This window comes from Carassius auratus, chromosome 3 (assembly GCF_003368295.1).
Source record: "Carassius auratus strain Wakin chromosome 3, ASM336829v1, whole genome shotgun sequence".
NCBI lineage: Eukaryota > Metazoa > Chordata > Actinopteri > Cypriniformes > Cyprinidae > Carassius > Carassius auratus.
Genome location: NC_039245.1, coordinates 26035595 through 26052039, shown reverse-complemented (window position 1 = coordinate 26052039; position 16445 = coordinate 26035595). Strand labels below are relative to the sequence as shown.

The window sequence follows — 16445 nt, the reverse complement described above, 5'->3', positions numbered from 1 at the left end:
ATTAACCAAGAATAATGTAAACCATTCAAATGTGCGCAGATTTAGACAAATTCAATTCAATGCGACAAATTATAAAATAATGTATATACGAATGATTGTTTGGACTGTGTTCTGCTCGTTTCATAAACGAGACAAATTGTTCATGAATCCATTCTTTTATAAACTTACAAAAAAAAATTTTTAATTTCCCTTTTCAGAGCCCCAGACGCATTCACTTTCAGTGTTTGGAAAAGAGCAGTGTGAACATTCATCAAAACGTCTCCTTTTGTGTTCCACAGAAGAAAGTCATAAGTGTTTGTAACAGCTTGGCTGACTTTATGGCATGCATCAATACTTGCTAGCCTGTGAAGTTCTCTAATGATGTCCTAGTTTCAGTCATGTAACAGCTTGACTGTGTTAACATACCGAGATGGTTACGAAACCATCATTATCGGAAATGGGTTGCGGTTGCATGCAAGAAATCCACACTTATTGGTTACACTTTCAAGACAAATAACAAATCACACTAGTCATTAAATCATTTATTATGACCTTTAATAAAAACACAAATGACCTCCAAAATGGTTTCAGATCGTAGCTTTTTTTGTCTGACATATAAATACAAATCTCAACAAGGGAAAAGAACAGACAGTACAGGAGGGAAGTTGATACAAAAGGTTGATCGCTTGTGAATTGTTTTCTCGATGAAGGAATTGGTCAGTCTTCCTGGCTCTCGATGACTCACGGCGTATGTTGGTCATCACAGCCGCAGTCCAAACAAACACGTCCCCGAAGAACTGAATCACGCCGGTCTGACATCTACAGCAGCCCAACTGTTCAAACATTCACTGCCTGTGCCTTTCAGTGCTCCAGAGACTGATATTTGAGAGCATTGCTGTGGGAATCCAATCGAGCAACAGCTGAATAAAAATGGAGACGCTTCAAACCTCAAGGCACTGGTCAGGCAAACTCCACGCTGACATCAGAGCCACCGCTGTTTAACTTCAGATCTGAGTCTCTTGCATCGCTTTAACAGGAATGACCTACTGCCCAGATGGCTACTAAACACTTACTTTCAGCCTTCAAAAAAACCAACATGCTAGGTTTCTTTCTACACATCAAACAACAGCCACCATCTGTGTCCAAATTACTATCTGCCATATCATTCTAGTGGCGCTTTCCCAAACCAAGAGTACTTTAAACATTTCACATGCATTTTCTGGGCCAAAACACTGAAGCTGATTTATCACATAGCCATCTGATTAAATAAAAATGGCTAATGCTTTCAATTGGACCAGTTAGAATTACACTCCATATTTAGGTTGGTTGGTCTGACTGAAGGAAGCTGTGAGGTTGTTCAATGCAAATTTTCATGTGGATATCTGAAAACATGGTTTTATGAACACTCGCAAATTCATTCGGTTTGCGCTAAAACTGAGTGCAATGATTTCTCGGAGAACGTACAAAGACTCTGTAAATCCGGTCGCGATTAAATAAACTCACACGCTGGCAGAACGAATTTGGGTGAATAGTTTGTAAAACCAAATTAGTTTTTTATTTGCGTTTAAGTTCAGCAGGGCAATTTAACAATGTATTTACAAATTCTGCACACAAAACACAAATTTGTCCTGTTTGTGTTAACGTTTAATGAAAATTTACCAAAGAATGATTTTATGAACATGCGCAAATTCATTTTGTGTACGCTTAAATTGAACAACTATTTTTCGGAGAAAGGACAAATAGTATATAAATCATGTCATGGTTAAATCATGGCAATAGAAGTAAATGCAAGCAGAATTCAAGTTTGCATTACATTTTTTTGTTAGTAATAGTAATTTTCTTCTTTACGTCTAAGATCAACAGTACTTATAAACTTAAATTATCTATAATTTAAACTGTTTTCAATTAGAATTTAGTTTTTTAACTAATCAATCATTGTTAGATCAGTTATTTTGTAATTTGTCGCATTGAATTAAGAACAATTTGCCTCATTTATGAAACAAGCAATGTACACCATTAATAAATCTATTTTTGTTTAAATTGTCATACGGAGTTAAAAATGTAAATTTACAAAAGATTGCTTTTATGAAAATTTTAGCAAATTCCTACATAATCTATAAATCAATTCTTAATCAACAGGACACTGAATTAATACATAGAGTGTACAAGTGTATTTATTTACTATGCAAGTGTGTTTTTTTTTACTTCTTTACGAATAATCTATGACAAACTAATTTAGGCGTGCATCGTTCATTAATCCATTCTTCCATTGATTTAAATACGGAATAAAAAAAATTTAATTTCTGCAATATTGCTTTAGTAATCATCACAAAGTTTTTGGCTAAATTTTGGCAACCGAACAACCTCGTTTCCAGTCGCTTCACATTAAATATGGGGTCCAGCCTGACCGAGGTCCACACTAAACCACAAATTAAAACTGCGAGAAGGCAAAAGTGATTGTTTAAGATGAACAAATGAAGGGAAGGTGGCATTATGAGAAAAAGAAACGTCATCTCAGAAAACCATTGTACTGATCTAAGGGTCAACCTTCCCACTCGATGGCATTACAATCAGTACAACACAAATGACAATAATTGATACTAGATCAGTCCTCGTCCATGGAAACAATCAAGTCTGGTGGCTTTCACACAGCGTGTTCGGCAGAGAGCTTGAGGTATCTGAGCCCTCGGTCGCAGCAGCTCACAGAGAGCCGGAGGTAGGATCAGGCCACGGCTGGAGCTGAGGTAGGTGGAGCTGAGCTTTACTACACCGGCTTTGCTGGACCTCCAAACATCAGACAGCTCGCAGCCTTACAAAGAGTCTGCTAGCATTTTGAGCTCTTGGGATTGACTGTATTCCTCCATGAAGATTATAGGTGAAACACAACAAGCTTTCCTGATTTCACTGTACACATGCTAAAAGTTGGGAATTTATCAAACATGAATAAACTTTCTGACCAGGGATTATTGCAATTGGTTCCCATTTTTTCCCCCACCAATTTACATTTGGACTAACAGTTCTTGTCGATTCAGAATAAATTCAATTCAGTATCTCAGTTATATCGGCGGCCAGGTGCACTTGAAAATGTGCATTTCGTACAAATAAAAGGTGATTAATCATCACATAACAGCCTCTGTTAAGAACTCGTAGACACTAGTTATACAGAAACGTCTTCTTGATGCTTCCCGGGATGCAGAACAGCACGACCACCGTGATATGTGATTCAGTCTTACTGAATGTCTGGCATTTTATTGCAAAAGCCAACACAGCGCTACAGAAGGAGGAGAGAGTCAGAGTACGACGAATAAATGACCGAACATTCACACGCACAAATTCATCCTGATCGTCCACAGCTGACAACTCCGTGGCTTTCTTTCTTTCACTGCTGGATGGTGAAAAAAAGAGGCTTCTTTGGGACTCTTACACTTCTTAACAACTTCCATAATTTGTTTATCTTTTTCTCCTCATAGTGGTTCTTCCCAGATTTGGATGGAAAGTAAATCGACAACAGGTAAAAGAACAAAACGAGATCTCTGAAAGAAGAGAGATTGTTCATCACTAGAAAACTGAAAGAAAGGGTACCACGTCTTTCCCCATTGGCCATCCAAAGTCTCAGTGAGTATATTCCCACCCCGTTAAACTGTGAATCCTCGCCCTGTTTACCCCGTGTCTCCCCCCGCCGCAGAGTCTCATCTCTGGCCATGCAGGGCTGACATGACGGGCGTCTGCTGGCCGCTGGTGGGCTGGGAGACGGGTGGCCACGTGGGCGGCTGGTGCATGTGATGGTGGTGATGATGGAGCATGTGGTGGCCTGTGGGAGAGGACGGCGGCAGCCAGACCGGCTGGTGGTTGGGGGGTGAGGAGGCCCAGAAAGAGCCGAATCCCTGTGCGGAGGAGTGTGGAGGAGGAGAACACGGCATAGACATCTGGGCTGAAGCGCCCGCCCCGCTACATTCAGACGTCCGCAGCTTGGAGAACATCGTGATGGCATCGGGGAAGTTGGGCGGCGTGGCAGGAGTGTTGCGTGGAGTGCACATCTAAACAAATGGAAACACAGCTCAGTTTATTCAATGCTATGATGGTCAATGGCATACTGGAGTGTAAATTATTAAACATGTACCAAGCAAATAGTTTTTTAAACGAGGCTTTCCTTTGTTGGAAAGTAGAATCATTTTCAATTTTAACTTAAAGATCCAAATGAATTAATAGAGAAATTAACAAGCTCATCATTGAAAAAGTGTATCTGAGGTGATCGTATGTATGAACTACATTTATGCATTTTGATTACGTTTAACATAAGACTAGGCTTGGGTATAGAGTATCAATTGGAAGTTTCGATTCCTAGTCCTCCGCTGCCTCTTTCTCCTATTTATGCGTTCAAGCTTCTTCTACACTCAGCGAACGCGTTTTCTCCACAGCAGGAGATAATAAAGTTATCGGTCCAGAACACTCACGCATCCTGCCTGAGAAGGCAGATATGATCATTTTCCTAAACAAGAACAGTTTCTGATTTTATACTGTACCTGCTGCTAATCTATACTGGGTTTTACAAGTTGTTTCTTATTGTAGGACCCTATGATTTCCGCGATGCAGAAAAAGCGGAGGGAATCGCGGAATCCAGGGAATCGCGGAATCCAGTCATAAAAATGGAATTTACAGTTTAACGCGGAATGTCACCGAATTTTGAATGAATTCATCAAAAGTTGGTCATTGCACTTACATCAAATAGCGATATGGACTAGTATCTGTAAATATTAAGCCGGAAAAGTCTATTTAAATATGAATCCTGCATGTTCTGCGTGTCTGTGTTAATGAATAGCGCAGAAGCGCGTCTTCATCACACACACGGAAGCGCGTGTGACGCTCGCGGTGATTTCGGAGTCTGTCGTCTCTCTGAATAAGTTAAACAAAAAAATAATAAAAAAGTAAAAAGAAAAGTTAACAGAATTAAAATTGATGACGAAGGTCTGACTATTTCCTTCAGAAAGACCGTTGGTTAGCTAGATCATTTAAAATATCCTAAACTTTTTCTGACCCTGCCTCTTAAAAGAATCGGAATCGAGAATCGTTAGGAACCGGAATCGAAACAACGAATCGAAATCAGAATAGTTCAAATTCAAACGATACCCAACCCTAGATAAGACTTATCACATTATTGGCCTACGTAAAAGGCAGAATACTTCTTCGGTTAGTCAAGATGACCTGCACCAAAATCAGGCATCCTACTATAGCTTTAACGCCTTTTATGATCGAATAACCTTTTCATTATAAAAATGACATTTTTCACAAGTAGTTCGGAAAGTATAAGAACAACATTCATATAATAGTTGTCTCAAAGCGTTATGTCCCATGTGAGGTTTATAATTATGTCACACACAGATACATATGTTAGGAATAGGTGAGGCTTTATGGGACTCTTAAATGGAAGCATGTGCCTGCTGCACGACAAGACAAGAGGGCTTCTGAACACCGATGTGCTGAGCATCAGTCCCATGATTCCCATAAAGTGAGAGTTTGGTTTACACTGGAGCTCTCAGCCTCTCTTTGCCATCCGTGTGTTATAAAGGAAAGCAGGCCACATACTTGACAGCAGTTTCAGCTGCTGATAACTGCTCTGGTGATAACACACACACACACACACACAGATCAGGTGACTGAAGGGTTTTGTATCAGCAGAAGAGTTTATTGAGTTTGATTTAGTTAGAGCAGCTCTGAAGCCGGTCAAACAGACGAACACACATTAAGTAGGTCATCCAGACTCAATGAGGATATAAACACTCAAAAAGGTCACAACTACACCTACCTTAGTGTTTATATAAATGCAGCAATAAAACACTCTTTTCAGAAATCACCTCACCTCATTAATTGTTAAGAGTTAGTTACACTATTTTGGTTTTTCAGCACGGTTACGGCAATATTTAAGTAACAGTATTTTTTCTTAAAGAGAAACTCCACCCCAAAATGATTTTTTTTTTCATGAATCACTTACCTCTATGCATTTCCAAACTCATAAAAGCTTTGTTCATCTTAAAAATATTTGTTCGATATTTTGGATGAAAACCGAGAGGCCTGAGACGGTCCCATAGACTGCCAAGTAGATTATACGGTCAAGGTCCAGAAAAGTATGAAAAGCATCATCAAAATGTCCATTTGTGATCAGTGGTTGAACCGTAAGGTTATGAAGCGACTCAAATACTTTTTGTACGCGAATAAAGCAAAAATAATGACTTTATTCAATAATTCGTATCCTCTGTGTCTCTCCACATCAGCGTTTTGGAGAACATCCGCTGAATGCAAACTGCGTACGCTCTGTGTTAGCTGCGACAAGGTATGATTTCTACGTATATTAATGATTTGATTTGAACTAAAGCAGTGCAGCGCATCGGACACAAAAGAGCATACACCGTCTATGTTCAGTGAATGTTCTCCAAAGTGGTCATGTGGAGAGGAGAGAAATTGTTGAATAAAGTAGTTTCTTTTTGTTTTCTTTGTGTACAAACATTATTCCCGCTTCATAAAGTTACGGTTGAACCACTGATGGCAGATGGAGTATTCTGACGATGCTTTTCATACCTTTTCTGGACCATGACAGTGTTATTTACTTGGCAGTCTTTGGGACAGTCGCAAGCCTCACTGTTTTCTTCCAAAATATCTTAAATGTGTTCTGAAGACGAACAAAGTTTCAACGGGTTTGGAACGACATGGGGGGTAAATGATTAATGACAATATTTTCATTTTGGGGTGGAGTAACCCTTTAACCATGCTCGACAAAAACACAAAATGTGGTGAACTGCAAATCAATTAAAACATTTACATACTTAAGTCATAGCTTCAATGTACTTTTTAATGTAGCTAACTACCTTTTGTAGTGTAGTTTTTTTTTTTCAGAATAATGAATTAGAAATAATCACAATACAGTACTAGTTCACATTCAAAACTTTAATTTGACTGCCATATTGAGTGTCTCCACATGACGCTGCAGAGATCAGGTGGTAGGTACAAGTTGTATCTCTCAGATGATTCAGTTTGCATGTTGTAATTACGAGTTGTACCTGAAGACTTTTACAAGTCGTAATCTCAAGATCACTGAGAAAGATAGAGAGATCACAGATAATAAAGGAATGTTCCACATCCAATACAAGTTAAGAGCTAATGTCACAAATGCCGTCAATAACCACAATGGAAAATAACTTTGAGTTTAAAGTGTCACAGTACAGTAAAAATGAGATTTGAGCTGGCGAACAGCATGTATGTTTACGGGCTTCAGGACGGAGGAGCGTGGAGTGTTTTGCTTTGAGACACTCTTTTCAAGAACAGTCATAACAGTGTGTGCCGGGCCCACAGACAGGAGCTCAGAGGACCTGTTTGAGGCCCGAGGGACTTTCTATGGCACTGCACCGCCTCGAGAGAGAGAGAGAGAGAAAGAGCAGGCCCAGTTCAGCAGGTTCCTGGACAGGAAGACAGGTCCAGACTCGTGACTCTGGGCTCTACTGCCACAGCTGATCGGATTACAGACCTCCAAACTGGATAAAATTGTGAGCCAAAACTATTACCATCAAGATGAATGTCTGTCATTTGGGTAATAAATAGATATAAAAAAAAAAAAAAAAAAAAAAAAACCCACTAAATTCAAAAAGACTCAGACACTATTTGAATGCCTTATTAAAACCCCTTTTTTTTTTACATAATTCCGTATTGCATATTAATTTAGCACTATTAAAACATTGAAAAAAGAGTCATTTATTGGAATTGTTAAACAAGAATACTTTTACAATTTTTACATCAAGAACAGTTCTTTTGAATAGTCTTCTTAATGATTAACACTTCATTATCTATAGCATCCACCTAACTTACCCAGAAACAAATATCTTGTAATTCAAGAAAACTGTATTTTGCAGTATTTTTATAGGCTTAAATGTAAAATATGTTCACCTTCTGAAGGAAGTTACCAAAAAAAAAACAAAAAAAAAAAATAGATAAAACAAATGTATATTATTTATTTAGTCTGGAGAACAAAACGGAAGTGACTTATGAGCATGTACATCTGCGGCCCTCAGGAAACGGGTGCTGTGTGTTTATAAATGTCTTCATTGTGTTGACTGCATCTGTATCATACAGACACTCACAGATACATGCTTCTGATCCAATTAGATCCTTCTCTTGGATTTGCTCCGCCCCTTTGCCCATATATGGGGCCCAGCTGCATGATGTAATGGCTGCTCTCAAAATAAAAACAAACACAGATAGACTTCCTGCCTCTGCCTTTCTCAAACACTCCCTTCACATACAGCCAGCAGGAGAGAAAAGACACACACACACACACACACACACACACACAGGCACGAACATGTCGTGGGTGGAGGCTGACGTTAAGCTTTTAAAACGCAGCATGACTGCTAGAATCATATCACGGCTTGTCCACAGGGACTGGTTTTGTGAGAAGAAAAAGTGATTGTGTAACCCTCAGCAGACTGAAGAACAGCGGTTGCACGTCTGTTTTTTTCTCTAAGAGGAAACAGCTCGTGTTTCAGCCATCTGAAGAGGTTCAAAAACAGCTGTGTGTGTGTGTACAGGCCCAAAAATCACTTCATCAAGCCCCAGACCCCATGATCGAGTCAGATCTGCTTCTATCGCTGAATTATAATGCTACATATCCAGTCACGTTTCTGACTGTAGAAGACGCTTTGATACTCATTTAACGCCTCTGCTTCTTTAATGCGGTTGTCTAGTCCACAGACTCGTCTCGTCTTCTCAGAAAGATTTTTTTTTAGACTGCTTAAAAGGGGATGAAACTGTCAGCATGTTAAAGCTTTGACATTTTTGATTTCAGCCTCTCTGAAGCACCGACGCTGAAGTCATCGAAATTCTCAGGCCGCTGTGTCACATCTAGCTCTTTGTTTTCAGTGCCTGGCATCATAAGGGTTCATAAAGACAGCATGGCAAGTTAAAAATAGTTAAAAGCATCTCTTTCATCTCTCTCTTAAACACAAGAAAGAAGTGGAGCCTCATAAGTGACAGATTTAACACACTCTACAGGCAGCAGCTTCACAAGACACGAGTTGTGCTACTGCATGAAGTACATGAGACTCAGTTGGGGTTTTTATGTTAGCATGTTGCTAAAGCTAATACCATGATATTGGAATAAAAAGAGACCACAAAAAAAATTGTAAAATAACATTAATAAAATCAACTTTCTTAGTTGGCCTTGTATTTAGTAAAAAGCTTTTCGCAACCAGGGTTATCTTTAGTATTATTTATATGCCATTACAGTTTTTATTAATATTTTCAGTTTTAATTGATTTTACTTAAATTTAAGTCTTTTTTTGTATAATTTTATGGTTTGGCATTTTTAGGTTTTTGGATTTTATTTATTAAAAACTAATTTAAAAATATATATATGTTTCACTTATTTATAATTTCAGTTTTAGTTTTATTTCAGTTAATTGCCACGGCATCTTTTTTGATTTTGGTTGAGGTCTTTAAATTTTATTTAAATGAAGAGAAATGTGTTTAGCTGACAAAAACAACAGCATTGGTTTGCCCTGGACATGACGTCAAATTTCATCTGAGAGTCGACGTACGCTGGAAACTGACCATGAAAAACATTTCTGACTAGCGGTCTAGCATGAGAAGTGTATTTCGGGCTCTTTATTAATATCTCTGGCCTACAGGAGGTCCAGATCCAGAACGCTGAGCACATATCTGATGACAATGACGGGATGCTCTTTCGCCGTATTAAATGCACTTACCATCTGGTGATGACTGGGGATGTTGGCCTCTTGGAAAAAGGAGCTCAGAGCCGTCTGCGGAAAGAGAGAGAGAGAGAAAGAGATGAAGGGATCGGTGTTACATCATGAATGAGCAGAACAACTGTGGTTTGGAAACGGTTTCTCTCTGCTCCCTGACTGTGACAGACACGGGTCACTCGCTCCAAGCCCTCAGTGATCTACATGTGGCTATTAAACAGGCACGCACTCTAGGAACTTCTGCACCAAGAGGGCTCAGAGATACGGAAACATTTTTGGGGGAGTCGCACCATATGACATTTTAGCCTAACTAACGTTGATTTAATAAACTGATATTCTATTATCATCTCATATTACAGCACTTACAGACCTTGACTCTGACATAACTTTTATGATATTTTGTACCCCATTTGATTCGGAAGATCAAATTTGTATCTATATATTATTTCTTAAAAAATACATAGTGTTCGACGATAAAAGTGTATGCCAAAGTACGGGTGGTTTTCTTTCCAAGCTTTTTTTTCCCCCCCAAGATATAATTTTAAGGCTTCTTCCTTTATTATGATATCAGGGCAATTGTAATTATAACATTATATAATTTTTTACTTTACTTTTTTTTTTTATCTAAAATCGGTTCAAAGAGGTGTATTCAAATAATTTTAAACCGCATGCAAACAAATGGAGCCTTTTTCAGACTATGACGACATGTTTTCAGTCATTAATGTTGAATTTATAATGTTTTTTGTATAACTATATTTGCATTACATTACATGGGAACTACAGAAAGCTAGTTAACACTTCTGCATGAGTACGAGGCAATATACACACACTTTTGCAGTAGTTACCATTCGCTAACACTGAAGTTTACACTACGATGACTTCCACTTTAATGCATTTGAAAAAGGTCCACGCATTAACTACGAATTTCAAACAAATGCTTCGATTTGGGGTGAAAGAAATAGCTTCATATAAATGACCCATTTAAGAGTAGCGTGTCATCGATGACTCTGACGCTCAGTGCTTCTCTGAACTCAACATATGGTCTTTAAACCGTCAAAATATTGTCCGACCCTTGAGCGTCTGGCCCTCTCTGGCTCAACCCCTTGTCTGGTAACACTTCCCTCTTCTCTTCCCCGTCCGGCCCCTTCCCCCTCTCCCATCGTTCTCCTGCCCTCTCGTTTTGTTTAACAACAGTCACGGCGAACACAGGAATGTGTGCGGCTTGACGTGACACACATGTCAAGATGAAGTCACCAATCTGCCAATGGTTTCCTCCGCTCCAGATCCACAGAGTTCCTCGTCATCAGGTCTTCTCCCTGGTTCACCGTGTACAGAGCCCGTCTTCATTCGAGCGCTCCACTATTGCTCATTTCCTACTGCACACACTCCGGCTCTAAACAAGGCTCGCTTGTCCCTCAGAGCATCTGTATTGTATTAACGCTGGCACTGACTGCTAAAGGAGGATTCACACTAACAATGAGTCGATCCTGAGGTGCACGGCTAAATAACACACACCGGACAGCTTGGGATCCTGGGAGCTACCCATCCAAGATAGCATGAATTATGTTTATTAAGATTATAATGGATCGCTCTCTCTCAACTGGCCCTTGTGAAACTTCTACATTTTTTCTGATGACGAGATGTAAATGTGACTCTACTTTGACCCTGAGGTCTGTGTAATATCACACAAGACTGCAATACAGCCGTTTAAGTACATTTTTAGCTTGTTTTTGATGTATAGGCTACATGAACAATACAGCATTCAGTTGCATTCTGAACGATTAAGATTACAATATCAAGGGAAACGACGGACAACTGGTTATTGTCTGATTCCCGCTAGGTTTTGACACGTACAGTGTCGTATCCAGCTTCTCTGCGAATGATTTCTGCCGCTCCAGTGGGAATAAGCAGGTGCAGAACATGCCCACAGAGAGCAATCTCACCAACACACGGCACGCTTGCAATAAACCGGGTCAGTTATGCGCCGAAAGAGACGAACGGAGAATCTACAGAGAAGCTGGTAGAGCGAATCAAACTCAGTTTGCTCCACGGAGTGCTGTCATGTGGATACAGCTCTGAGAATAGCAACAAACACTGGAAGACATCACTGGTGCCGCTTTCATGCTCCGTCTGAACCACACTTTGATTGCACCCTTCAGATCTCAGTCCACACTGTAGTGTTTGGGTCTGACTTGCAGTAGGTTTGCATGTTGGGTAACACTGCGAATTTAACAACAGATGTTTACTGCTGTAACCGCTCGGGAGGAGATGGCACCAGCTTCACCGTTTCATTCATGTTTCGGTCCCTTTTGTTTTACAGCAGGGAACGTGTGTCCGCCAATCACTGCAAGAGATGCAACGACTGGGAGATGCTCGCCGAAGGCCATGGAAATGAAGTCATGTTTATAAGCTGCCAGATTTACAGAATAAGTGCTTTCAAGTTAAAACCAGACTAGACCAGTCAAATGTCTAGCTTCCTGAAGCTAAAAGTGATTTAGTCAACAGAAGTGAAAGATTTTTCTATCTGTTGTTGTTTGATTAACATGAAAGACAGACTGCGGGAATATTAGACTGCTGTCACTTTAAGAGCTGCCCGGATCCAATTTAGTCTTATTACTCACCGTATTAACAATAGGTTAAATTAAAATAATAATTGATACTTTTGGCATCCTTATTGTTAAAAATAGTTTAAAGGCTTTATAAACATTCAGTTTTTGTGAAAACCTGCATCTGAACTGTAAATCATGCTTTTTAACAGTCTTTTTTTATATTTGATATTGATAAAGATTATATGCCGCGGTATACATTAACTATATTAAAATGCTATAAATAAAAAGACAGAGGCCTTTTGCCTCTTATCTTGACTCGCATGGGCTTTCTAAATGCATTTTAATAGACTAAATCACACAGTGCATGCGTGCACTCGCAGAGTATGTTTTTGTGATACTTGATAACCTCAGATCATACATCGTTAAAACGACGATATACATCACACCCCAGCCTTGACAAATCAAGCGTGTTTGAGAGTACTTGTTTGTGCATGTGCTAAATACATTTGTCAAACCTGCTTTCTTGTAGTCTGTTCCGACTATTTTGTAGTAATTAAACTAATATGCTTTGAGGAAATGTATAAGTAAACATTTAAAACAGGAGTAAAAGTGTAAGCTGCCGGAAATATTAATACTCAAGTACATATTCTCCTAAAAAAAAAAAAAAATACTAGTATTACTACCACTGTTTCTCAGAGAAATGAGTTCGGTTTCACTGTGGAGTGCTTTTCAAATGGACCACACAGCACAGCAACGTCATGTGAGCGTGTAGCCCAAAATCTCTAGCGGTTAATCATGTCTACCTGCTTTCGCTGTCCTTGGCTGCTCTCCGTCCTGATGTTTTCACAGAATGAGATCAGAACGTTAAGAGCAAACCTCTCGGACTTCATCTGTCATCGATCTTACACATTGTGTGAGAGATCTAAAGGGGACACTTGTTCTTGACATGCACTTGGTACAATCAATCACACTACTACCAAAACCAGACAGAGAGACCCTGTTAGACCACCTGTTCAAACTACAGCGGCCACAGCAGATCAGTTCAGAAGGAGTTACATCGGAGAAAACCATCTGGACGCTGAGGTTTACTTCAGGATAAGCACTACTGAATTGAGAAAGTCAATGCTGGGAATGTAAACAAGCGTATCTGCCAGTGAAGGTGTGGTTGACTTCCTTTCTTTCACAATCGAAACACAAACTAGTTACCAAACACTAACCACCGTGACGTATATGAGGCAACAGTTATGACAACAGCAGTATGTCCTGACAAACTAGTGCAGTATATAAGTCATGTGAACTATGCACAGGAGAAACATATTTAGGCTCTGAATCTTCCTTACTTACTCAGGCATTAGTATAAAATACAAATTTTATTAAATAAATAAAACTCAACTTAATACTTTCGGAAGTGTACATCCACTAGACACTTTAAACTCCCATGAGGCCACAGGAGAGGATTTGGGAATTGCGGTGAAACTACGCAACTGACATTGACCACTGTTTCTTGCTGGATGCACTGAAATAAAAATACTGGGCCGAAACCGAAAAATCTGGATGCACTTGGCCCAAAAAAAAAACGAACAAACTGAAAATTACTTTATAATATTTTAAAACACTCTTTGCATAACTGATTTTATAATAGGCCTGTTTTTTTTATTATTTCATGACCTGGAAAGCGACAATGCAATAAAATAATCACACTTGCAATTGTTGTTTATTGAAAGTAGCACAGTCGGGGAATATACTTTCGGTTTGTGTTTGATCCTTTTTTTCATTTCTACCACAACCCAATGATGCCACACACACACACACACACACTACACATACTAAACACATTCATACTGTAAAAAAAAAAAACATACTTTAAGTTTCACAAAATAATAACTCATTCAAAGAACCTACTCAGAGAATACACGATTTCAGACAAAACCTTTCTTAAACATGCAGTACATTGTGGAAGCATTTTTTTTTTCCGCCATGGGTTATAACTATTTATCTGAAAAATCTATTTATAATTGGCAACTCTGAGAAAAAAAAAATCAGAAATGTGAGATTTTAACAGGATAAACTCCCCAAAAATGACCTTTTTAATTTGTGTTGTTCCAATTTTCAGCAGTATACAACAAAGCACACTGTGTGGAAGTCCCACAATGCATTGCACTCGACTCATCTTTTTTCTTGTCTCATTATTGGATTCGTCTGCCAAACAAAAACAGGTTCTTAAATCGAATTTAGATTTCACAAGATAGCTGGATGCCCCTTACTTAGTGACATATGAACGTAGTAAGGCCATGTGACAACAACAAAGCGTACTACTGTTACAATCCTTATCAATAAAATCTACTTCACATGATATTCTCTTCAAAAATAGGCAGTATTGCGGTCCATAGCCTGTTGTAGCTAGAGTAGACTTTACCCTACTTACTAGGGCTGAGCTACAGGGAATTGCTACACTACACGCATGTGTACTTTATAAACAATACACACAATAACTAGTCAAACCAGTGTGTGTGTGTGTGTGTGTGTGTGTGTGTGTGTGTGTTGTACTCAACAACTGGACCGTTTCCAACAAACACATACCACAACAAGAACACACACACACAAACAAATACACATGAGCCGATGTGAATGATTAAAGTGTGCTTGGGTTCATCATGCGAAATTGTCACCAGGGAAAGTAAATTACAGAACTGAGTGCGAGTGTGTTGAAACAGTGCTGAGGGGTGACTTCGACTCCGAGGCATGTCCGTTTGTGGCAAACACTTCCTCCTTACAGGAAACACTCAAAACAACCACAGGAAACTTCAAATGTGAGCTGCCGTAAAACAGGCTTACACTTATTAATAAACCCTCAGATATATACAGAGCTTTAGTTAACACTTTTGTTCTTCGGCAATGATTGTGTGGCAATATTTTGACTTTGATAAACATCTCATTTCTTGTGCATGCATTTTAAGTAAATGTCTATGAGAGTTATGTCTAGTCATATTTTCTTCCCGAGCAGCTATGAATGAAACCCATCGTGTTGATTTGTCTCTCTGTGAGCTGCTGGGGATTCAAACACAAAGCTGCTCTGCCTGAGAGAGGCTAACAGCTGGCTAGAATAAAAACATTGCCCATCTGAACCGGATACGGTCGACGTGAAAAGCGATTTACATGTAAACAAACGCGCCGTGACTATGATATGATGTGAGGAAGGCATCCGATACGACGGAAAGAGCACACACGTCTGTCTCAAGCCCGGATCGCCAGGATCCGACACACAGGTGAACTAATAAAGGCGTAACAGTTAAATTACTGGGTGATTGATCAGCCGTTACCTCGAACTGCCAGTGCGCCGCCTGCAGAAGCTGCTTCGCCTGATCCGCCGCGCAGCCCGCGGTCAAAACAAACTGGTTGATCATCACTTGATGTCTCAGCTCTTCCATATTCACCGACATCGCCACCGTTCGCTCCTCTGCGACTCCCGGGAACGGAAATCTCCGTACAATGTTTGCGCGTCCGTCGAAAGCGAGCGTCCCTGCCTGGCCCTTCCTTCACGCGCTCTCTCTCCTCGCTCGCCTTCCAGTAACAACAAATATTTTCAGTTCATCATCATCACCAACAACAAACCCGAGAACGCGCTCTGATTGGCGACGGAGCCAAAACAACGAGTACACACGGGCCTCCCATTGGTCCGTCGACAAATTACCAATCGGCTCACGTGTCGTAATTTAAAGCAATGCGTCTCGCGTGGTTGGACGCAAGTAAGCGGCATGAGCTCTCTGATTGGTCAGAATGATTTGATAGAGTCGCGTTTTCATTGGTCAGGTGTAAAACAAATCGGTTTACATTGCTTTTACTGGATGCGCGCACACACAAACATTTTTTTTATTATTATTGAACTTTCAAAATTACAAAATTCAACTGCAAGTTCTTGACATATTTACATTTATTCATTTAGCAGACGCTTTTATCCGAAGCGACTTACAAATGAGGACAGTGTGGAAGCAATCAAAAACAACAAAAATAGCAAGTATGTGCTATAACAAGTCTCAGTTAGGTTAACATAGTACATGTAGCAAAGGGCTTTTAAATAATATAATAAACAAAAAGAAAACAGATAGAATAGAAAAAGAATAGAGCAAGCTCGTGTTAGAGATCTCATATATATATATATATATATATATAT

General features: G+C 39.5%; 1 protein-coding gene across 1 annotated transcript; it reads right to left on the bottom strand.

Moving 5' to 3' along the window:
* Positions 1–506: 506 nt before the first annotated feature.
* Positions 507–15932, bottom strand: LOC113052647 (UBA-like domain-containing protein 2). Its single transcript, XM_026217029.1, has 3 exons — positions 15595–15932; positions 9729–9782; positions 507–4016 (listed from the first exon to the last, which is right to left on the bottom strand). Exons 1-3 carry the CDS (start codon positions 15712–15714, stop codon positions 3669–3671), a joined length of 522 nt encoding a protein of 173 aa, XP_026072814.1. The 5' UTR covers positions 15715–15932; the 3' UTR covers positions 507–3668.
* Positions 15933–16445: the final 513 nt, after the last annotated feature.